Raw genomic sequence first — 24,840 nt, 5'->3', positions numbered from 1 at the left:
ACTGATAACTGGGAGCTCTGGCTGGAGAAGCCCAAGAGGTTGAGCTGGTCAGCTGGGGAGGGGTGTGCTGCTGCGTAGCCGAGCAGGCTTCGTGCCGAGTTGATTCCAGGAAGCAGGGCTGAGCGGGAGCTGGGTAAGGAGCTGGGTTGTTGTTTAGGGGGTGGAATTGTGCTTGGGGACCGAGCTGTACGAGAGCTGAGAAGCTGAGACACGCCGCTGAGCCAGGGAACTGGATGATGGGGAGCTGTGTGGACGCGTTGTGAAGACGCGTGGGCTCTTGACCAAACGAACCCCAATTACGCGCTCCGCCGCGCCAACACGGGGCGCAGCGTCTCCCGAGACGCGCCAGCGAGCGTGAGTGGAATGCGGCGTCGAGCGGAGCTCCGTAAGTACTCTTCCATGTAGCAGCTGCGTCGTGGATGTATACCGCCGTCTCCTCATCCTCCGCCTGCGTACGCGAGTGAGATCGTCGCGGTGTCCCCGCGCGCGTGTTGCTCGGCTTCAGTGAAATGCCACAACCGCGTCTCTCCTTTCGCCAAGAGGGAATTGGCATTTCCGATGAGCTATGCCCTTGCTAATTAAGACGCGCACACGCTTGCGAGTGGCGTGCCTATTGTTTTGTGTGGACAGCCCCCTTAGTCGTTCCTCTGCTGGATGGCGGCCTTCACCCAAGCCGCGCGGGTTTATTCGAGCGCGCTTATCCACCACGCCGGCCAGTGCGGGTTGAAAGAGGGGCGCATAGACGTGGAAGGGTAGAAGTACAGTACACCCAATTGATGTTGCTGCAATATAACCTGTCTGTGCATAGTGATCGTCCACCCAAGCACTTTCCAGTCTCGAACCCGCTTGGCTTTCGAGATCGGTGCACATTTTCGACCGCGGATTTGTCCCTGGATTTGTCCGTGTAGGCGTTTTTAGACAAGACACGCGGTGGGATCTACGTTGACCGAGCTCATGTAGCCATCGTCCGTGGGAGCGCGTGGAAGGGACGTGCAGTAACCCTGTGCGCTAGGGCAGTCATCGCGCGTCTCTTGTGCCCCCGGGTCCCGCGCATAATCCCTCAATTCGAGTTAATCCTCAAGTCTGTATCACGTAATCAACGAGAAGCCAGCCCGGGGGGGAGGTGGGGGGTGGGGGAATCGCGTGAGTACCCCGGGGCTGCGTGGAACGATGAGCGGTGGACGCAGCCCACCCCCACCTACCCCTGGCACCACAGGTACCGGCGGTTGCACCAGGGCCTCGCCGCGCTCATGGCCCACACTCGGGCCACGTGCGCCGCGTTGGGAGCCCAGCGGGCTCGTCGTCGTCACCACTCTTCATTCGCTACCTCATCCCCCCGCTCGTCATCAGCTGATCACCATCAGTGGCGCGCGTCGTCGATTAATACGCGCAATCGCATCAAATTTGAGTGTCATCACAAAACCACCTCGTCACTCATCGCCTGCTTGTCCCTTGTCACCTCATTACGACTCGTGCACTCATCATCGCTGTCTCATCCACCTTCAACACATACTGCCAGAAATACATCACGCCGTTACCCGGCAACAGCACTCACCGCCGCGTCGATGATTTGCCTGCCACGTTGTTGTGACGCACGGGACGCGCACGAAAGACGGCGACAGCCATGCCGCCTTTGTCTCCCCGTGTCTCTCCGCTTCTCCCTGTCGCCCCGTGCGTCTCGACCCCTCGCCCACCGCCTCGCCCCCCCCTTACAACATTGGGTGCTTTGTGACACGCGTGCCATTTCACCAATTAATCACTCGCATAATTAAGCCTTTCCAACGAGGTCTCGATTAAGTAATGCGCTAATCCGCCGTGCACTGATGCCTTCAATTGACGCGCAAGCTGCAACCGGGCTTCGCGTTGTTGTTGGCGCCAGTTAAGCGCAGTGATCCCGAACTAAAAATATACTGATACCGCTCGTGCCCTGTCGCCCACACGGCTTGGAGACAGTGCGCGTGTGTGCTCCTCTACTCACGGGTACACTCTACACTACACTATACTCTACAAACGAGTACACTATACACTACACACGAGTACACTCTACACTACACACGAGTACACTATACACTACACGGGTACACTATACACTACACGGGTACACTACACTATAAACGACACACGGCCACACTACACTATTCTCACGGGTACACTATACACTACACGGGTACACTATACACTACACGGGTACACTACACTATAAACGACAGGCGGCCACACTACACTATTCTCACGGGTACACTATACACTACACGGGTACACTACACACGGGTACACTCTACACTACACTATACACTACACACGGGTACACTCTACACTACACTATACTCTACACTACACACGAGTACACTATACACTACACACGAGTACACTCTACACTACACACGGGTACACTATACACTACACACGAGTACATTATACACTACACACGAGTACACTATACACTACACGGGTACACTATACACTACACGGGTACACTATACACTACACGGGTACACTACATTATAAATGACACGCGGCCACACTACACTATTCTCACGGGTACACTATACACTACACGGGTACACTATACACTACACGGGTACACTACACACTACACGGGTACACTACACTATAAACGACACGCGGCCACACTACACTATTCTCACGGGTACACTATACACTACACGGGTACACTACACTATACACTACACACGGGTACACTTTACACTACACTACACACGAGTACACTATACACTACACACGAGTACACTATACACTACACACGAGTACACTATACACTACACACGAGTACACTATACACTACACGGGTACACTATACACTACACGGGTACTCTACACTATACACTACACGGCCACACTACACTATTCTCACGGGTACAAGAATATATCTCGCTAAACGAGCGAGAACCCTTCCGCGGACATTTCTCAGGAAGCAAAATCTCGTTAAACAATCATCGTTTTCCCACTTACCTCCAAGTTAAAAGCTAAGCTACGCTTCAAACCCGGAATGTTCCACACTTGAATAATATTTTAAACGTGAAAAATGCAAATATTGATTAAATAAAGTAATACATCATCAAGTGTAACGCTTACCACACATGAAGAACCACAGTGCAAGATCCCCCGTACAGCCTTAAGAGACTGTTGGGTAACGAGTGCTGTTAGCGAGCACCTATGAAGGCCGGCACTCGAGGGGGTGGGTGGCCAGCATCACACCCGGCCGCCTTTTTGTCCCGAGTGGCGATGTTTACACACCGCACCAGGTACTCATTTGAGGTTGAGTCGACCTCGCGGAGGCCCAGGACCAGTTCAGATAATCGTCACCTGGTGTTGGCCGTGAGCAGGAATCGAACTCGCGTCGCCGGGTTCGCAGTGCCGCACGCTAACCGCTACCGTCGCTCGCCTCCCGCCACCCACCCACCCATCCATAATCATAATTTACATTTAGCAGGCGGAATTCATACGAGGATTTCAGTGCAACATGCACGAAGCTAGGAAATATGAATAGTAGTCGTTGGGCCAGACCAGCTATCGGCACCACCCAAGGTGACAAAACTTCAATGGTGCTATTTTATTTGTGACACCAACAGAAGTAAAATAACACGTGATCACCTTTCCAAATGAGCAGCTGTTTATTTTTTCTCGCAGGAAACCTGTTTTTACACCTATCGCAATCACGCCTATTTGCCCGGACGATTCAAATAAAACATTTCAACACCTCTGCTGTTAATGAAGACAATAAATAAATAAATGGGTGTTTGTCCCCAAGGCATGTATTTCATAAATGTTCTTGCATTTATTCACGCTTGTTCTTCAATTTCAGTGACTTAGGTAAGTCTGGAATAGATTGGCACTGTCTGTTTCCCTTCTGTTTCTAGCAGCTTGTTTGCTCATGATCATTTCCTGGCAGGTGACGCAAGTACTGGTGGTTCTGTATTATTTCTGTTCAGTGAAGAAATCTAAAGTCCTAACTTTACCCTCAATGTATTGTTAATGTACCTGTTAAGATTATTAGTTAAGGCCAGGAACTACTGGCAAAAATTATGATTTTTGTTCAGTTTGTCAATTTTTATGTTTTTTATATTTTGCTTCTATAAATTGTAAACTTTCATAACATGCACACAATTATTACCATTAACTTTGTTATCCTATTTGGACATGGTTGGAATCTTGTTGGGGCTCATCCGAGCATCTAGGGAGGGAGACTGGATGCTGCATTAGGCAAGCTTATTATCTCGGCCTCGCCCTGCGCTGCGTTGCACCGCTAGTCGAGTAGATAACCATGTGTTCAATAAACCCTCGGAGCCAGGATGACCGTCCAACTCCGATCGTCATTTATTGATTGTAACAGGTAAAACTGGTGAGAAAACACAGATACAGCATCTGTTATAATTCGGAAACACCCACACAATGAACACCACAGCATCAGAACATTGTCTCAGATAACAATAGATCCTGGAAGGACCAGGCCCCCACATTACCCCTGAACAACTAGACAAAGGCACAAGCTGGTGCGTTGCATACAGTCACATAGTGTATTCATCCCACTGCACCCCAAATGTACAGCATTACACTTAACACTAAACTGTGGATGAGATACTTCGTCATCACTCTCAGGATCGCAACATAGGCACAAGTCTGACTCGACCTACTAAATCACAAGTAACATCCACAATAAGGAAAGTCACAGGCTTCGTTACTAACTAGGCCTCGTATTTACTACAACAACTTAACGGCACCATAAAGGCATTTACATTGCTATAACGGTCATTCTAACATTACAACAGCATTTCCAATATTATAGGAATATAAACAACTTACAGATAATGCTTCTTAAGCTCCCACAATGGACAAGTGCGGCTGTGGTCTCACTGAGATGCGATGCGTGCCGCCATCTTGACTTATCTGTGTAATGGCTGACGCCTGCGTGGTACAGTGGAAATCTAACATCGTCACTTCCTGGTCACGTGACCAACATTAGCATAAAAAAACAGGAACTTCCTGTGAACGCACGCTCCACATCTGCCGTGAGGCAAGACACTCCCCATCTGGTATCTAGGAGATACCAACATTTATTTCCTATCTCATAAACAAGTGTATAACAACTTCAACGGGTCGACTTATTTGTCCATATCTTTGCGAGAGAGAAGTAGTACTATCTCGACTATGGGCCTGATGAAAGTTCTTGTGACACCTTGCTTCGCAATCATAACCTCGACCTTTCGAACTTTTCCATCGGCACTTGGAATCGACTTGAGGATGCGGCCCATTGGCCACTCATTCCGTTTGGCTTGTTTGTCCTTCAGTAGGACGAGGTCGCCTTCTTGGATGTCTGGTCTATTAGACTGCCACTTGTTGCGCACTTGGAGTGTCGTAAGGTACTCGTTTTTCCAGCGACGCCAGAACGTGTTCGCGAAGCTCTGCACTTGTCTCCATTGACGTCTGTAGAGGTCTGCAGTGCTGGCCTCCTCGGTAGGTGCTGTGAGCACATCTGTCTTCTGGGTAAGAAGTGTAGCAGGAGTCAAGATGAATGGTGACTCCGGGTCGGTTGAGACGGGGATCAGGCGTCTTGAGTTAATTATGGCTGAGACCTCGGCCATGAGAGTGGTCAAGACCTCGTGAGAGAGCCGTGTGGACCCGACATCACATAGCATGGAGTCGAGAATGCGTCGAGCAATCCCGATCATGCGTTCCCAGGCTCCACCCATGTGCGAAGAGTGGGGAGGATTGAAGATCCATGTGCAGCCTTGGTCACCAAGGTATTTCCTGACAGAATAATCTTCGACATTCTCCGTATTGATCTTAAGCTCTTTACATGCTCCTATGAAATTGGTTCCACAATCAGAACGGAGTTGCTTGGCTGGCCCTCTGATGGTGAAGAACCTCCGGAGTGCATTTATAAAGCTCGAAGAGTCCATGGACTCGATGACTTCGATGTGCACTGCTCGTGTACTCGTACAGGTGAACAGCACTGCCCAACGTTTGCTGTTCGCGAGCCCTCCTCTGGTGCGGTGGGAGATGACTGTCCACGGTCCGAACACGTCAATCCCTACAGAGGTGAAGGGAGGTTCCACACTGAGTCGATCGGCTGGGAGGTCTGCCATTTTCTGTTCTTCCTGTTTTCCACGTAGCTTGCGACACCGGATACACTTGTGGATTGTGCTGGCGATGCACCTCTTTGCTCCAACGATCCACAGCCCTGCAGATCGGATTGCTCCTTCTGTGAAGTGCCGACCTTGGTGTTTGACCTTCTCGTGGTAGTGGCGCACGAGTAAGATTGCGATGTGGCTCTGGCTTGGGATTATGAGGGGGTTTCGTTCATTCTCATCTAATTTTGCATTCCCTAGCCGACCACCGATCCTGAGCAAGTCGTCTTTGTCCATCCCGGGGTTTAGCTTCCTGAGGATGCTGACCCTAGGAAGGTCTTCTCCCTTGTTAATGGCCTTGATCTCACTTGCATAAGCTGCCTGTTGCACACAGCGGAAGATTGATTTCCTTGCTCTGGAAAGCTCTTCTTCAGTGCGTAGCACTGTGCAGTATTGCCATCCATTGCAGCTACCAGTGGTGCTTCTCATCGGGCGATGGAAGCAGTCTGCGATATGCGTTAAATGTGCTATCACTCGCACGAGCGTCGTCCATTTCGAGAAATGTTCAAAATGGTGTGGACTCAGTGGACTTTTCGGTCGCACATTTGTTACGAAAGTTGTCACTAGAGGACGAATCTCCTTGTCGGACTCGGGCTCTAAGAGTCCAAAGGTCTCCTTGGTAGTACATGGGCCAATGTCACGTCGTAACAGGAACGCTGGACCTGTCAGCCAGATGGTTTGATTCAGCAGAGATGCAGGGACGGACCTAATTGCGAGATCTGCTGGATTCTGGTCAGTTGGAACGTAATTCCATTGCTCCGGCTGCGTCGATCTCCTGATGCGCTCCACCCGGTTGCTGATGTAGGTGTAGAACCTTCTGGTTTGGTTGTTTATGTAGCCTAGTACGACCTTACTGTCCGTGTAGAACTTGACCGCGTCCAGTTTGACGTCAAATTCGTTTAAGATCAGTTCCGCCACCTCTGTAGCAAGAATGGCTCCACACAGCTCGAGCCTTGAGATGGTATGTTCCGGTTGTGGGGCCTTGCCGTGGAACTCCTTCCAGAATTCCCACTCGGACGATAGCTCCGAGTCGAGGAACGGAGAGGCCACGGTCACAGCGACCACCGCCACGACCACCAGCAGAGCGACGAGCAGCGGCTTCACCTTAGTCTTCTTCCCGTCAGTCAGGACTGGCTTGGAGAAACGTGGAGGAACAAACTCCAACGAAGACGGTGGATGCACAAGCGAAGTCATGGTGGTTTCTTCGTAAGTCTGCACGGTACAGCCTTGACTTCTCTCGCTGAGTTCCTCTTTCAGCGTGAAGTGGTTGGGGCACGGTTTGAAGAGCGACGTGCGTCCATTCGTGAGCACACTCGTTCTGAATGTGCTAATGTGGTCTGGTTTGTGTATTCCCTTCAGACAAACGTCACCTACGATGACCCATCCTAGGTGGAGTCTCTGGGCATAGGGAGCGTCGTGAGGTCCATTGCGTTGGTTACGAACCTTGTGGACTCTCAGCATGTCCCTGCCGAGCAGAAGTAAAATCTGTGCCGCGTGATCCAATGGCGGGAAGAACTCTGCTATGGGTTTCAGGTGTGGGTGGTGACGTGCAACTTCGGGCGTGGGAATCTCACTCCTGTCGTCCGGTATCTCGTGGCACTCTGTCACCGTAGGAAGGGCTAGCTTCATGGTGCTATCTATGGTTTCCACCATGAGGCCGCTCGCTCTTCTTCCCGCTGTCTCCATCAGTCCTGAGCATGTTCTGAGCGTGTATGGAAAGGAATTCCCACCTACACTTAGCTGATCAAAGAACTCTGACCTTGCCAAAGACCTGTTGCTCTGGTCGTCCATTATAGCGTACATCCTTACTGCCTTTTCAGGATGTCCTTTGGGATAGACTCGGACGAGGCATATCTTTGAGCAAGATCTTCCTTTGAAGCCTTCTCCACAGACTTCTGTGCATTTGGTTGTGATTGACGAAGTGAGTGCAGCGGTCTCGCCTTGCTCCCCGCCGCGCTCTGCTTCGGGATCGGAAGCCTTAGTGCTACTGGGTTTCGAGTAAAATGTGTGCAGAGCAGTTGCGTGTTTGTCGCTGCCACATTCCTCGCACTTGATATCTGCCTTGCAATTCCTTGCAAGGTGGTTTGTAGAAGCACAGCATTTGAAGCACACTCCAAATTCTTTCAGCATGTTCTTCCGCTCTTCCAATGGCTTCCTCCTGAACTCACGGCATTTCTGGAGGGAGTGAGGTTTATCATGCAATGGGCATTGCTTCTCTGGATCCTCTATCTTTTTCTTTGTGGTGGTTGCCTGGACGGAGTTTGCGAATGTCGCAGGAGAGACCTCAGTCTTGTGTACGGAAATTGGCACTCTCGCTGTTCCTCGTTTCGCCGTTGTCCTTTCCATTTTTGGGAGATCTGGACTGGAAATCCCCGTGGTGCCAAACATGAAACTCGGGTCATTTCTAGTCTTAGCCAGGTTGCGGATAAACTTTGAGAAAAAAGAGAATGGGGGGAATGCAACCTGATGCTCTGACTTGTATCTTGAACCCGCTGTTCTCCATTTTTCCTGCACGTCAAATGGCAATTTCTCTACGATGGGGTTCACGCCATGGTAGGTATTCAAGAAAATGAGACCTGGTAAGTAGGGATCAGCCTGGGCTGATTCAAGCTCCATCAAAAGATCTCCAAGCTCCCGTAACCTTTTATTGTCTCGACCAGAGATTTTTGGAAAGTTCTGCAACTTCTTGAAGAGAGCCTTCTCAATGGTTTCTGGGCTACCATAGCACTCCTCGAGCCTCTCCCACACCGCATGCAGGCTTGAGGCGGGGTCGTCAATGTTTGCTGACCGGATCCTCTTTGCGTACTCTGCAGATTCATTTCCTAACCATTTCACCAACAGGTCGAGTTCTTCACTTGCAGAGATGTCTGCATTTCGGATTGCATTCCTGAAGGTAGATCTCCAGGCTCGATAGTTCTCAGAGTGGTCATCAAACTTAACGAGTCCTGTGTTGATTAGTTCGCGGTGAGCCAGGTACCTAGCAAAGTCTCCTAGTCCTGCTGATCCAGGGTGTGTCCATACTGGCGCTTGTGAGGCGGCATTATTGGCTGTATTGCCTAGCATGCCGTCATTTGCGATGGCGTTGGACTGTGGGCCCAAAGGGTTTCGATCACGTTGGTTGGATCCCCTTATGTGACTGTCTGGAATGTGGGTCTGACTTGGTGCATCCACGTCTGACCCCATATGCGCGACGCTGAGTCGGCGACTAACTCTCAGGGCAGGATATGCATTCCCATCATTCCCGTAGTCAGCATTCATGTTCATTCGGTGTGGAGATGGCGAAGCCTGAACGTCCACCATTTGTTCAGTATGGTTTGGTGGAGGAGCATTGATGCATTGTTCAGACCAGTCCAAAATATTTTTTCTGGTGAGTTGATCACGGTCCTTGACAGGTATCTGCGTGCCAAACTCACTCCAATTCTCTTCCTTATCCAGGTTGGCTGCTGCTTCGAGCACCTCTGCCTGGGCCCTTGCAGCAGCTGCTTCCCTTTTGAGTTGTAGGGTGCTTAACTTAGCATCCAGCTCAATTTTCTTCCGTGTGGCAGTAGCCACTAATATACTCTCTTGCTCTTCAAGCTCTTCTTTCTTCCGTGCGGCAGTAGCCACTAATATACGCTCTTGCTCTTCAAGCTCTGCTTTCTTCCGTGCGGCAGTGGCTGCTAATGTACTCCCTTCTTCTTGTATGCAAGCCTTTTCAATTAGAATGGCTTCCTCTTCAGCCATGTAGGCAATACGGGCGTTTGCTGCTTCTGCTGCTGCGCGTGCCTGAGCTGCTGCCATACTAGTAGAAGATGTCTTTGAGTGTGCTGAGGCTTTAGATCTTGTGGTGGACCTGGATGAGATGGAGTGCTGAGATCCTGTCTCTCTTAAGCCATCCACACGGTCCATTGCATCTTGTATCACTGCCTGCACATTATCATCGAGCAGTTCGAGGAAGTGCTCTTGCGTGCGCACTCCCTCAATGCCCTAATCTGTTTTCATCTTCGTCAGGAGGGATATGTATTTATTTGCCAGGAGCTTGTAGCTTGAGCTGCTCACCTTCACTCGCTGGATGGCCCACTGAATTGAGACCACTGTGTCTGAGGCGTTTGAAGCTTCAGATAAATCTGCTTCGACCCGGTCCCATGCCCGTTGTATCCTGGCATCCAGGTCCTGTTTCTCAGCCTCATAGCTTTCCAAGGCCCGTTGCGTCAACCTGACCTCCCTCTGGGGCCTTGAACTCCCTTGGTCCTCTTGAGGCAGGATGGGAGATCCTGGATTGCTTGGTTCACCTTCTTCAGCATCTCTCCCTGCTGAACTGTGGCCTTCCATGCTGCGATGTTTGCAGCACGATTTTAATGTAGACTCGTTGCAGAGCTCCTTGCTTGTTGCAGGCTGACTGCAGGGCTGGCTGCAGAGCTGGCTGCAGAGTTGACTGCAGGGCTGGCTGCAGAGCTGGCTGCAGGGCTGGCTGCAGAGCTGGCTGCAGAGCTGGCTGCAGGGCTGGCTGCAGAGCTGGCTTCAGGACTTCTTGGGAGCTTTTAAGAAGTGTATCTTTTTACTTGGCTGCAGAGAGCTGGCTGCAGCACTGGTTGGGAGCTTCAGGAAGAATATATTTTTACTATCTCGGCCTCGCCGTGCGCTGCGTTGCACCGCTAGTCGAGTAGATAACCATGTGTTCAATAAACCCTCGGAGCCAGGATGACCGTCCAACTCCGATCGTCATTTATTGATTGTAACAGGTAAAACTGGTGAGAAAACACAGATACAGCATCTGTTATAATTCGGAAACACCCACACAATGAACACCACAGCATCAGAACATTGTCTCAGATAACAATAGATCCTGGAAGGACCAGGCCCCCACATTACCCCTGAACAACTAGACAAAGGCACAAGCTGGTGCGTTGCATACAGTCACATAGTGTATTCATCCCACTGCACCCCAAATGTACAGCATTACACTTAACACTAAATTGTGGATGAGATACTTCGTCATCACTCTCAGGATCGCAACATAGGCACAAGTCTGACTCGACCTACTAAATCACAAGTAACATCCACAATAAGGAAAGTCACAGGCTTCGTTACTAACTAGGCCTCGTATTTACTACAACAACTTAACGGCACCATAAAGGCATTTACATTGCTATAACGGTCATTCCAACATTACAACAGCATTTCCAATATTATAGGAATATAAACAACTTACAGATAATGCTTCTTAAGCTCCCACAATGGACAAGTGCGGCTGTGGTCTCACTGAGATGCGTTGCGTGCCGCCATCTTGACTTATCTGTGTAATGGCTGACGCCTGCGTGGTACAGTGGAAATCTAACATCGTCACTTCCTGGTCACGTGACCAACATTAGCATCAAAAAACAGGAACTTCCTGTGAACGCACGCTCCACATCTGCCGTGAGGCAAGACACTTATGATAGGATGAATTGTGCACGCTACCTCCCCTACTTCTACGCCCAGATGTCTCAGCTGCCCATCACACACCCAGATTTGTACACGGAATTAATGGAAGGAGGCTTCTCAGTTCAACTGGGCTCCACCAATCCTTTTGGCCGAATTCCTGTTGACCAAGCTATAGAAGAAAAGGTGAACAAAGACACCCAGACAGCTGGAGGGACAAAGGGATTCAGCTTGGAGCCAGGAGCCGTGACCAAATATTACCTAGCAGCTGAGTACAGAAGCATGTATCTCAGACAGCTGAGATACCTGATAGGTCAAGGCAGGTCCAAACTGTCCCATCCAGATCTACAGGGTCCAAGGATCAGGAGAGATGAAGCAGACGTCCAGTCTCTCATTGACCTTATAGACAATAACTGGATCAATCCTATGTCCCCTGATGAGACAGATCTGGTTAGCCTCTCCACTGGCACCATGGCTCCACCTGATATTAGCAGGGATCTCTTGAGAGCTCTTGAGATAGGAGAATAGGCCTACCAGGTATTCAAGCAAACAAGGTGAGCTGAGGACCCACCATCTGTGAAATTCCACGACAAGATGACCAAGCAAAGTCTGAAGATATTTTCCAATATCAGCACAAAAACAGCACATGGAAAGAAAGCACAGGATGTGGTTCTGAAGGCACATAAAACCCTGTTCAGCCACATGATCCTGGTGGCTGAAAGCAGGAAGGTGAATATGAAGGATGTCCTTGCCCACCCACTGGGCCCACTGCCATGACCACTGGCAAATGCTGATGGGTCCCTACGAAAAACAAACAAGGCTGCACTTGCCAGAGAGCTTGAAAAGAATGTGTCTCCTGCAGAAGACATCCCAACCCCATCTACTGCCATCATTGATGGAATGAGCCTGGTCCAAAAAATGAATGGCAACAACATAACCTTTGCACACGTGGCAGAGTCAGCCTTGAACCAGGTCCTCCACGAGGGGGCACAGAGTGAGAGGAGTGATGTTGTTTTTGATGTCTGCCGACAGACTTCGATCAAAGATGCTGAACGACTGAACCGGGGTGTAGACACCACTCTCCAGTACAAGAACCTTGCAGGGGGACACCACGTCCAGCAGTGAAGGAAATTTCTGTGCAGTCCCTCCAACAAGACCAGTCTCCTCAAGTTTCTGGTGGCAGAGTGGAAACTCCCACGATACAGAGAGATGCTGCATGGCAAGGTGTTGTACATGACGTGTGAGGAAACCTGCTACAAGTTGACAGAAGATCAGTGTGAGTAAGTAGCAGAGCTGCACTCCACGCAACAAGAAGCTGACACCCGTCTGCTCATGCATGCATTTCATGCAGCAAATGTGGGCTCAAAGGCAGTTATCATCACAGCTGAGGACACTGATGTCATGGTGCTTTGTCTTGGCTTCCAGAAGGACATCACCTGTCCCATCGACCAGAAGAGGGGGACACAGAACCGCACACGGTTTGTCGATATCAGCAAACTGGCAAGGTCACTTGGAGACAGCATCTGTGACAGCCTAATTGGCTTACACGCCGTCACAGGTTGCGCCACTGTCAGTGCATTCGCCGGTCGAGGGAAGCTGAATGCCCTGAAGATGGTGAGAAAGGACACTTCCTGCCAAGATACTTTCAGTCGACTGGGGCAGTCATGGAATGTGAGTGATGAGCTGTTCCAGAAAATTGAGCAGTTCACCTGTCGCATGTATGTTGCTAATAACAGCACTGGTGAGGTGAACGAACTGCACGACCAGCTCATCTGAAACCAAAAGGGGATAAGTTGAGTCCAGCCAGCTGCCACCATGTAGAGACTGACTCTTCATGCATGTTCAACGAGCCAACTATCAGGCAGCAATCTGGAAGTGCTGTCTGCAGGCTATGGTGCCAAGCCCTACTGAGTATGGATGGACAGACGATGATGGCAAGCTGGCCATTTACTGGATGTGCTCCCCACCCGCACCAGATGTGGTCTTGGAACTGCTCGCATGCAAGTGTGTGCGTTCATGCAAAATGCCAAGCTGCACGTGCCTGTCAAATGGACTGACATGCACAGACATGTGCAGGTTACAGACCTGCAGTAACCAAAAACTGCAGGATGATCCAGAACCTGACTTTGAACTCGGGGAGTCAGATGACAAGTTCGACGAGCAGTTTCATGAGTGACACAGGTTGGTGATTCTGATGGTATTACAGTGGTAGTAGCAGTATACATTGATTCTGGACTTGGTTACCCTTGTTAACACCATATAAGTACACACAGAGCTTGATAACGATAATGTTACCTTCTTCACATATACCCATCACTAACAATATACATGGGATTACATGTATCATTGACTAAATATATGTGAATGTCAATGTTTCTAATATAGAAGTAATTCTTTACCTCACTATGGTATTCCTTATTATCCTGTGTTTTCATTGTGTATTTAAACCAATCAAGACCAGTTTGTGACCTAACTGGCTTTGGTCTAGGTAGTTTTTCAGTAATAATGCCCATTACATCGTTCCGGATGCCTGTCATAGGGTATGGGTATAAAAGTCATGGTAACTACAACTAAGCTGCCACTCCGCAGAGGTTATCATATCAGAATATGGCCCACACACATGGAGGATTACAAAAATCATTACTAGACTTTGCCAACTCAGGTGGTACCAATAAGCGATTTTTTTGGTCTGGGCCCATGGACTACAGTGCAGAGTCCACTGGTCATACATTTGAAGTGTAGGCCAGGCGAAACAGGTGAGTCGTTAGGGAAGACCGAAACAAGGGGATTGACCTCGCTGTCTCACCACAGGTGGCAAGGCATTCCATCGTCTTGGCGCAGCGCATGCAACGGCCCGATCACCCCAGGTGCAGACTCTAGCTTTCGACACGTGGAGCAGATATAATGAGGGGATCGTAGAGGTCGTGACGGCACGTGCGAGTGAATCAGCTGTGGAATGTAAAATGGTGCAAGGCCATTTAAGGCCCTTGTATGTTAGCAGCAAAACGTAAAATTGGACCCTAAATTTTTATCGGAAGCCAATGCAGAGATGTTATTATAGGGGTATCATGTTATTATAGGGGTATAATGTTATTATAGGGGTATAATGTGCTCACGGAATGAGGTTCGCGTGAGCATCCTGGCGGCCGCATTCTGAACCAACTGCAGTCGACCCAAGACCTTGGTTATAACCCCGAGTAACAGAGCGTTGCCAATAATTATAATACGAGAGATAATTATCTAAATAATTACAGTATCTATATAATTATCTGTAGACTAGCCTTTTACCCGTCCAAGAACGGGTGTATTGCAGTAAATCTGAAACTTGCAAGCGAAAAGCAGACCGCGTAATGATATTCATTGCATCCATTCGTGTGCAATTTGTAAGGGCGCGGTGACACAGACATTTAATTTTAAGGTTATAATCCCTTGTTCATCATGACGTCCTTTTTACTTCTATGTCTCAATAGCGTTACGGAGATCGCGTGACTTGAGGGTTCTGCCTTTGTAGTGAGGGTTGTAAGTTGACGCCGAGGAGGGGGGAGGAGGCGCCTCGCCCCCCCCCCATGTAGAGTGACGTCACCCGCTAATTATTATTAATAAGGGGGGTGTCCATTTGGAGGACGTCACCTGTTCATGATTATTAATGAGGGGGGCTGTTCGATGTAGAGTGATGTCACGCGCGTTACATGCTAACATTCTTGGGTAAATATATAGAAATGTGTGCATTGAAGGAGATATACAATCTATAGATATATAATTATCAATACGAGAGAAGACAAGGGGGTGTGCACTCTTCGTTCTAGGTCAGTAGGTGACAGAATGTGGCGTAAGCAGGCAATGTTTCTAAGGTGGAAGAAGGAGATTTGGACCACGTTGGAAATGTGTGCATTGAAGGAGAGCAAATAGTTAAACACGTCAGGGTTATTAACCACTTTCACGGGACAAGTGGCTACATTGTCAATGTCCAGTTTAAACGCCTCATAGGAAACCAAATGTTTTGGAGATCCGTTGAGTAAAATATTGATTTTGGTTATGTTGAGTTGCAGGTAGTTCTGATTCAGCCATAACTTTATTAATGATAGTGAGGTGGTGAGTTATAGGTCAGCTCTAGTGGATTTGGGAGAGAAATGGAATATTTATGTGTATCGTCTGCGTAGCAATGATACGTCGGTCCAAGATGCTTGATGAGTGAACCCAAAGATGTTAAATATATATTAAAAAGTAGGGGTCCAAGGACAGAGGCCTGCGGAACACCGTACAGAACTGGATCGACGGTTGATGTGAAGCCATTTTGCGAAACATTGGGTTCTGGTTGTTAAAAAGGTGTGAAGCCAAATCAGTGCTGAAATTCCCATCAAAGTTTCAAGACGATGGAGAAGAATTCCATGATCGATTGAGTCAAATGCAGCGCTAAGATCGAGAAAGACCAGTGCACCAGTCCCTTGTCAGCCAACTGAAGGTCATTCACGACCAGAAACAAATGCTGTTTCCGTACTGTGGTCCGCTCGGAAGGCTGATTGAAAATGGTCCAGAAGGTCTTTGGATGTCAAATGAGCGGTTATGCGGTGTTCTACAGCACGTTCAAGGACTTTTGAAAGAAATGAGAGATTGAAGATGGGGCGAAGGTTGGAGAGATCACCCCGATCTAAGCCAGGATTTTTTGGAAAAGGTGTGAGAGCAGATGTTGTGAAACTGGTTGGAATGATGCCCGTGTTGAGAGACTGGTTAAAAATGCTGAAAACGAAGGGGATAATTGGCAGGAAGTTGTCTCGGAGGAGTCTGCTGGAAAGGGATCAGGTGGGCAGAGAGTGGGGCGGGAGTCTTCAATAAGATGAATGAGTTCAGTGTTGGTGATGGAAGTAAAAACTGACAATGGAGAGCCTGTAAACCTAGAAGAGGATGCAACCAGCAGTATGGGAATTGATGGCAGAGTGTGTGTGTGTGGGAGCGAATGGTGTAGATTTTCTTCGTAAAGAACCTTTGAATGGAGTTACAAATGGCAGTGGATGAGGGGGTGTTAGGTAATTTTTTCTTACTAAAAGCTGGTGGACAGTGGAAAACAAGGTCCTGGGGTTGTTGTTAGTTAGTGGCAGGCGACCGGCTAACTAGGTGGATTTGAACAATTTAACCAACCTGTGAAATAATGTTGAGTTGGTCCTTATAGATTTGGTAGTGCACTTCGAGGCTAGTCTTCCTCCACTTACACTGACCTTCGGGGGAGATTTATTTTCTCCCTTAGTTCAGCGGAGTACCAAGGGGAGGGCAGTAGAGCAGTGGTTGTGCGTGTTTGTAGTGGAGATAGTTGGTTGAGAATGTTGTGTAGTGTTGAACTGTATAATTCGGCACCCTCTTCGGCTGGGAGGTCCACCTCCTGAGTGAGGGGAGTACTGGATAAAACTGTTTGAGCACAGCAGGGGAAATAGAGGAGCAGGGCGGGGTAGATCAAGATCAAGACAGATTAGATTGCAATCGGAAATGGCAGCATTGGTAACAGAGAAGGTGGTGGTTGGGAAGCCGTGAGAACACACCAAGTCCAGAGTGTGTCCTCCTCAATGGGTGGGTCCTTGAACATGTTGGGTGAAGTCGAAGGGACTTATGATAGATTGAAGTTCTGATTCGACTGGTGAGTCGACACCAACACGTATATTGAAGTCGCCTATGAGGAGATTCCATTCCGATTAAGGAGAGAATCTCGGCTAGATTTGGTAGGGATGCAGGATTTGGTTTGGGTGGACGATAAACTATCACTAGAGTGCCAGCACGAGGCCCTGCTCCCCCCACACCACGAGACACGCGGGGCACGCAGCACAGCTGGTCAACAGATGCGGGCCACCTTGTTGCCCCCTCCCAACACGGCACGCATATTTATCGATCGGTCTCTGCTCGAAAAATGAACATGTTACTCATTTTGTGAACAGATGGGTCTCAATTCAAAATTTCGTTATTGCAAATTGTCGTAGAAAGAACGCTCGTATCTCTGTTATCTTCTTTCGCACCGTATGTAGCCTGTACACCATGCACTCCACACGGTTACACTATACACAGGGGTAGACTAAACAACACACAGGTACACCGTATACTACACACGGTTACACGATATACTAATAGACTAGAGAAATACGCATGATGCGTGTGTCCAAACAGCTCACTGTGCACTTTGTTTCTGCAATCGCCAGTGCCAGACTCGGAGGAGTCTCACCGAGGGTCGTGATCATCTAGGAGCTGTTGCCCTCGTGCTCAGAGACAGTGTGGCCTGGGATACTCGGCCACGTCGCCTCTGCTCTACGACACCAGACGGATTACTCACCCCATGGTGCAGCTCCTAGGTACTCCATCATCCACAAATTGCCATCCGTGATCCATCCTCATTGATTTGTTATCCATTCTCCATGATTCGCCATCCATCTGTCATTCACATCCTTTCTCCATTGCTGTGATGGTTCTGTATGCCTGTGTGCAGATTTTCAATGTGTCATTATAAGGACTTCTCTGGCATTGTTTAAGAAAGTCACTCCAGATAAGCTGATGTCCACGATCATGGAAAATGTTTTGTAGCACCAAATATATTAACCCATCGTGGCAACCGAGATGGGATGAGTCCCCGTGACTCCCGTGCGCTGGAGGTGCCAACCTCGTGCCCACATTTCTCATTCTGTGCCCTCCACCTGCCATTTGCCACTCTCTTCCCGATGCTCAGCAGTTATCTGAGACGTGGATGTAAGCCTGGGCTACTCAGGGTCATGATGCTTTCCTGGGGACCCTCGCCACCGAGGGGCTCTTCCCGGGCCACTCGGACGATCAGGGCCAGGCTTTCGAATTGAGCCACACCAGGCTGGAGGGGGCGACCGCTGCGCGTGGATGGATGACATTTCCTGCATGGGGACGCGCAGATGCCTGGTGTGGAGGTGGTGCCGAGCTACACGGGCCGTGCGCGCTGCGCTGGACCCGGGAGACGGCTTCGGCTGTGCCGAGCTCGAGGGCCTCTTCCAGGACTACAACCTGCGACTGGATCAGACGGGGACGCGCAAGGCCCTAGCGTTGCTGGCTCTCGCCTCGGCCGCCGTGGCCATCTTGGAGCTGAGCTCCACGCCGACGGTGGCGGCGGCCGCCTTCTCGAGCTCCGTGCTCGGCGCCGCGTTCCTCTTACTCTGGGCACTCGTCAAGACGAGGAGGCAGCTGCATCGGTCGCAGCTGCGGTGCGTCGTGACATTCGCCCTGCTCCTCGGGTTCGCCTTCGCACTTTCGTGCTGCCCGTTCCCGCGGCAGGGAGAGGCTCGGGTGCGCGCGTGGCAGGGCGCATGGCAGGGCGCACTCGTCTCGTTCGTGACGCTCACGCTGCTGCCCGCGCACTCGCGCCTCGTGCTGCTCGGAGGGATCGCAATGGCGGTGGCCTACCTGGTGGTGATCGTGTGGACCGCAGCCTCCTTGTCGGTGATCGCTTGGCCCAAGGTAGCTGGCTGTAGTCAATTGCATGAAACGAGTTAAATACAATTTTTGCACTTCATCCAATATAACTGTTGCTAGCTGACCGTGCAATATCAATTTCAAATACCATTGACGGGCCACACATTGCAGTTGCCATAAATCACGTGAGGACCGTTTGTGTTGATTGCTCAGGACAAACGGAAAAACAAAAGGTGACTGAACGATTTAAAATTAGAAACACAGAGTTCCTAGGTCGAAATATGTCCCTGTAGTACCAGATTACTCTGGCTAAGATGCTTGCAGTGACCGAGAAATATTGTTTGCCGGCTGTTTTGACACGTTAGTTCTCATGTGCTATGGGCCGTATGAAATTAACTCATGGGCCGCATGGACCATAGGTTCCCAGGCCCTGTTTTATTGCTTTTAAATTGCACGCTAATTGTAATTCACTTAAATCAATGTTTAAAACACCTATGTCATTCGCGAACTTGTACCGTACTTAACTTTTATTTTGCCCAAATTGTATATTGAGCCAGAACTGGCAGCATTTTGAACATCCTGAGCGACGATCGTTTAATATTTAATGTAACTTTTGTTGTGTATTCACTTCATAGTTTTGCTAGTGTGGAGCTAAATTGTTTGTGGAAATACATCTACTTTTGCAGACATTAATGATGTGCTTCAGAATATATTGAATGGGATTCCAAGCATTTGAGTGCATACTAATGATTATAATAAAAACAAAGACATTAATTTGGATAAAATAAATACTATTCCCACTGTGTACATCAACTCGATATCAAAGGCACTGAAAATTCATATCCATTATGCAACATCTCAATTGTGTCTCCTGAGCTCAGGCTTTATATACATATGTATAATTCATGGATAACTGCTTGTTCCTCAGTAGTTTTAATTGGTTGATTATGTATTGTGGACACTGAACCGCATACTTCCCTTTCCTGCCTTTATTCTCTCCGGTCTACGGCGTCGCGGTGTGCTACTCACCTGGCACACATCTACATTCACCACTCCGACTGTGACCTTACACGACCCTCGCCCCCGTTCTCTGTCTCTCCCCGCACGCACGCACGCACTTGTTCACGCGCGTGCACGTGAACAGCTGCTGGTGAACGCGGTGCTGCTAGTGAGCGCGTGCGCCTGCGGCGGAGCCGTGCGCATCTTCACGGAGCGCGTGCAGCGCAGCATGTTCCGGCGCACGCGGGAGAGCGTCCGACAGCGGCTCCTGCTCGATGATGAGAACGAGAAACAGGCCGGTCTCATGAATACCGCACCCGCACTGTACACCGTGATCCCACCGTACACCGCACTTCCACGCACACCGCACAGCGCACCATTGCACTTGCACCGTACACCGCACTCACGCCGCACCACCGGACTCGCGCCGGTCTCCCGCATACCGGACTCGCAGTTGTCTTGCGCACAGCAGACTCGCAATAGCCTCACACATATTTTCCTCACGCATTACTTAGCGTTTCCACTCTTACACCAATCTCACACTGGTCTCATATGCACACACACAGTTCTCACGCTGGCTATCCACACACCGTTATTATTCTCATTATTAATTTGTCTGCTGTATCCTTGCTTCGCATTGCCCTCAAACCGACCTCAGCCTGTCGCGCACCCGTCTCGCGCACAGGTCACACGCTGGTTTCACGACGCAACACGCTCAGGCCCGCTTGGCACCATTCTCGAGAAATCCAAGTGGCTTCGTGCATTTGTTTTGCGCTTAGTTTGTTGTCCCCCACTTCCCCGCCCGCACCTCCGTTGAGCACGGTTGGCTACGTACGGTGCGAAAGAAGTTCAACATACATTTAAATGTAAATTCCATTTAAATATTTTTAGCAGGTTGGTTGGTCCTGCATGTGTGCTTCACCCTTGCGCAGTATATACTCACCCAATTGGGATTCTGGCGCAATTGCTAGGGGCAGGGTCATAATTTAGAAAGTTGTTACGTGGAGGTTTTGGGTGGACGTCGGGTTCATGTTTGTTTAACAAACAATTCCCCCGTGAAGAAAATTGCGTGGTGGCTTTAGGTGGCTAATCCCCTGTCAGGCCGCTGAGCCAGCACGGTGGAGATCAAGGGCTCCTCCTACTACCAGGCCGCCTCGTCGGTGTGCAACAGCTTATCCTGCTGTTGGGAGTGTGGTGGTCTCGCCCAGTGAACCCAGCCACGACAAAACAACACCAGCGGAATTGCACAGCAGATGATTTAAAGTAGGAATCGTCGCCTCCGGTCACGGTTAAGCCACTGCTGGATGAAATCCTCTACATCCCCCGAGCCGCTCCAATCTCTCACATTCTTGCGATGTCATGAAATGCAAAGATCCTCCGTGTAACCTGAACGGACTCTCAGAGCAAGTGCTGTGAGCGGGCAGCTGTGAAGGCCGCAAGAGTCTGTTAAGGGGAGCGCCTGCGCGCGACCTGTTTTCATCGCTCCGTTTCCTCGGTGGACGTCCTCGTGAAAATAACGGCACGCGTTTTCCTTTCACTGCCACTGAGACGATCTCGATGATTTGGTCAGCTGACCATCACAACTTATTGATCTCAAGGAACTGGTCCAAGAGCACATTCACTGGGCAGATGGAGCGATAACATTTCCTCGTGAGCACGTGCTCATATGGTGGTTTATTACAGAGCAGGATCGTGAGAGCTGGTAGCGTGCTTGTAGAGTCCTTCATTCAGCAGTGGATTGACTTGACCAAGGCTGATGATCATGGTGTTGACAAAGATAGCCTTAGATGTACTGTGGGGGGGGGGGGGTGTGGGGTGTCGGGGTTGATGCTGCCGATGAGGAGCCAATCAGCAGAGGCTGGTGGGCTTTGGCCTGTTTAGCGGAGTTGACACTCGCTGAAGCGAATTGAGTCCTCATGTTAAAGAAAACAAACCTCGTGGACTTCGTCCAGATTAGCTCGGGGACAGGAAAGCGGCACACGTCAACTCGTTGTTGTCCATGACTCGTTTCACACAGCCAGAGCGGCGCCCTCTCGTGGTCAGCACGAGAGGGACCGAGTGAAGCGGCGCTGGGGCCATTCTGTGCCAACTCTCAACCACTGCGTTGCTCACCAGCACAAGGCTCTGTGTCGTCTCTGAAGGGATCGGTGCATACACCACCATCACGCGAACTCCGGGTCATCCTCGCAGCAGCGGCTTTTGGCTGCTGGCCATCGAACGAAGACGGCGGGAACCGCATCGCGCGCTTTCAGATGCGCTTCTGCAGCCGTCTGGAATGCTCTTCCTTTCGAATTAGGAAGTCGCTAGAGCTATGCACTGTTAAATATAGATTGAAAACTCATTTCTTTAGAACTGCTTTTTGTGTTAGCAAGGTTGGCTTGTATTAGCAAGGTTGGCTATGTACGGTGCAAAAGAAGTTCAACATACATGCATATGGTGCTGGCCGTGGGAATATACATTAATGTGGGAACATCGGATAAACTATTCCCAGAAAAATCAAAGCAAAGACGACCAGTAACAAAGAACACCAAGTCTCCGTACTCGTACCACCCCTTGCTAACCTACTGCGAGATGAGCCCCCCCATCCCACTCCGTGGGGGTTGTGGGGATTTATTTGCTCGTACTTCTCTACTCTGGTCAGCGCGGGTTGACGAAGGTGGGCCAGTGCAGATGTGGGAGTGAAGACTTGGGGACGACAGCATTACAGACATCGCCACACGCGACCCTCTGCGGGGAAACTTGTAGCCCCACGGCCTATCACACCTGCCCGTGCATGGCTGGTGGCCCATTCAATTCAAGAACTATGCAGGCGAAACCCTGCTTGGCTTCCTAGATTGTACAAGATCGGGTGATTTGAGATGTGTCTGCGTACCTCGTGAGGCTGATGTGCAGCGGTTCATTTTGGTTTGCTCGTCAGGCTCCTGCTGATGAAGGTTTTGTGTTGGCAGTCAACGTTGGTTTTGTCGTGTGATTTAAACAACAACAAAAACCGACTTGCCGAAAAGCTGAGCGCATGAACGGCCATGCGTGTACAGTCACCAGGGTGGCCACCTCCTCGGCTCAGTGGTGGAAATGGGCCTGAAGGCCCCTGGGGCGCCGTGGCAGGAGTGTAAATGTGACCCCTGTGACTGCGTTCCGGAAGGAATCGAGGACTCATCTATTTATTTCTTACAAAGTTCCCACGCGCGAGTGTGAACTCTCCTGTGTTCTGACTGAACTGCCCTGACCACGTCTCTGTATCAGCCAGCCAATAGAAGACCTAGACATTGGTTTAATTACTACGCAGTATATACACAGTATCTACTTATTTTTGTTGTTAATTCTTAAAATATCATGACAAAGGCATGGCTTTTCTCGATACAGTATGTGCCCTATAATGGGCGTCACTCAACCTTTGGTATAAAAATGGCCTCGATGGGCTTGCCACATAAGCGTTCCCAGAGTGATTCGGTCCCACTTCCACCCTTGCCTATGCTGACAAAACTTCAGCACACCTCTTGGGAAGAAGAATATCTCCCAAAAAGAGGGGAGAGTGGCGTGTATCCTGTTGTCTTGCGTCGTGTGTTATTATACAACTGACAAAAAACCGGGAGTTTCAATTTCCCGGGAAGATTTTCATATTTCACAGGGACATCAGCTACCTTCAACAGTCATCCCATCGTCTCATTTCCCTGCCGCTTGTGACCTTGACCAATGAAAGAAACGCGTTTCGCATTCTTGCCTCTTACAACTCTTGGCAGTGCTGCTTGTTGCTGGCCACGTGGCCTTTTGGGCCTTTGAGCATGTGCTCTGCAACTGCGTGTGTGTTTATTTTTGTATATATGTGTAAAGAGGTCAATCCTGGGAAAAATCGGGGTGAGTGGCTAACCCTTGGCAGTAGCCGCCGCTCAGAGCGAAGGTCGCGCACGCTGCGGCGAGCGTGACGTGGACTTGTCCTGCCTTGTCCTGACAGGAGCGGCTGCTGGTGAGTCTGCTGCCGCGCCACGTTGCCATCGAGCTGCGACAGGACTTCCTGAAGCCGCCCAACCACATCTTCCACAAGGTGTACATCCAGCGCCACGAGAACGTCAGGTGAAGACCTCCCCAACCCTGCCAGGCTCTGGATGTTCCGACTACCCCTGAAGCTTCCAGGAAATAGACATTTTCAAAACTTTATATAAAAACGAAAAAGCCTGAAAGGTGCCAATTTGTAACGCGCACAGTTTACTTCGATTCAAAAGGTGCAAGCAAAACCGCAGGCGAGTGGGAAGGCAGCCAGGGGCAGCGGCAACAATTGCCTGAGCTCTGTGGCCCTACATTGGGATGTTTGGCCAGCTCTGTTGAGTGATTATACACGTGGGAGAAAAGCCATACATGCGAGGCGGTGGTACAGAACCACATGAAAAAAAAAGTAGCATACGGAGTCAAGGTTTTCATAAATAAGACTTTAATAATAATAATAAATTTGGACACAATTGTGCTCCAATTTAACACATCAGTGGCAGGACACGAAACGCATGAGAAAATAATGGAATGTTCCCTCCACGCCAAGTTTTCTAACCGCCGCGACCGTTTTGTGGCGAGGCAGTCCCTGGTTCCCTCCACTCTTTTCTAGAGAGTAACCTAAGCCAGAGTCCACAGTATCGCGTGCATTCATGCCGCAGAAATGATGCCTCCCTCACAACATCCCCGCTAACTTTATGCTGATCAAGGTGGCTGCCCGCAGCCGTTCTCAATTAATATATTTGACGGTATTGCAACCGTCGTGGAAAACGGATGGTTCTATTCGACTGTCCCACAGTGCCACCTGGTGACTATTAATGTACCAATGCCATTATTGATCCCATTGCCTTGTTTTGTTTTACGTTGTCGCCCGCGTGCACGCGCGTGCGTGCGTCCTTCCTCC

At 49.8% G+C, this 24,840-nt stretch overlaps 1 protein-coding gene and 1 long non-coding RNA gene across 3 annotated transcripts; both read left to right on the top strand.

The window, feature by feature from the left end:
* Window positions 1-118: 118 nt before the first annotated feature.
* LOC144934402 (uncharacterized) lies at window positions 119-18,294 on the top strand. Of its 2 annotated transcripts, none has more exons than XR_013637159.1 (3): window positions 119-133; window positions 17,729-17,878; window positions 18,250-18,294. It is a non-coding gene; the product is annotated as an uncharacterized LOC144934402 (long non-coding RNA). The 2 variants fall into 2 exon arrangements; XR_013637158.1 differs by lacking the exon at window positions 119-133 and adding an exon at window positions 1,134-1,216.
* A 128-nt stretch (window positions 18,295-18,422) lies between these two features.
* LOC144934401 (adenylate cyclase type 1-like) lies at window positions 18,423-24,077 on the top strand. The gene is made up of 3 exons (XM_078860120.1): window positions 18,423-19,001; window positions 20,101-20,250; window positions 23,908-24,077. The coding sequence occupies exons 1-3, from the start codon at window positions 18,429-18,431 to the stop codon at window positions 24,028-24,030; spliced, it is 846 nt and encodes a 281-aa protein (XP_078716246.1). The 5' UTR covers window positions 18,423-18,428; the 3' UTR covers window positions 24,031-24,077.
* The last annotated feature ends 763 nt before the right edge of the window (window positions 24,078-24,840 follow it).

The sequence above is a fragment of the Lampetra fluviatilis genome, chromosome 10 (genome assembly GCF_964198595.1).
Source record: "Lampetra fluviatilis chromosome 10, kcLamFluv1.1, whole genome shotgun sequence".
Taxonomy (NCBI): Eukaryota; Metazoa; Chordata; class Hyperoartia; order Petromyzontiformes; family Petromyzontidae; genus Lampetra; species Lampetra fluviatilis.
Note: the sequence above shows the minus strand (reverse complement) of the source record. Positions and strands in the feature narration are given on the sequence as shown.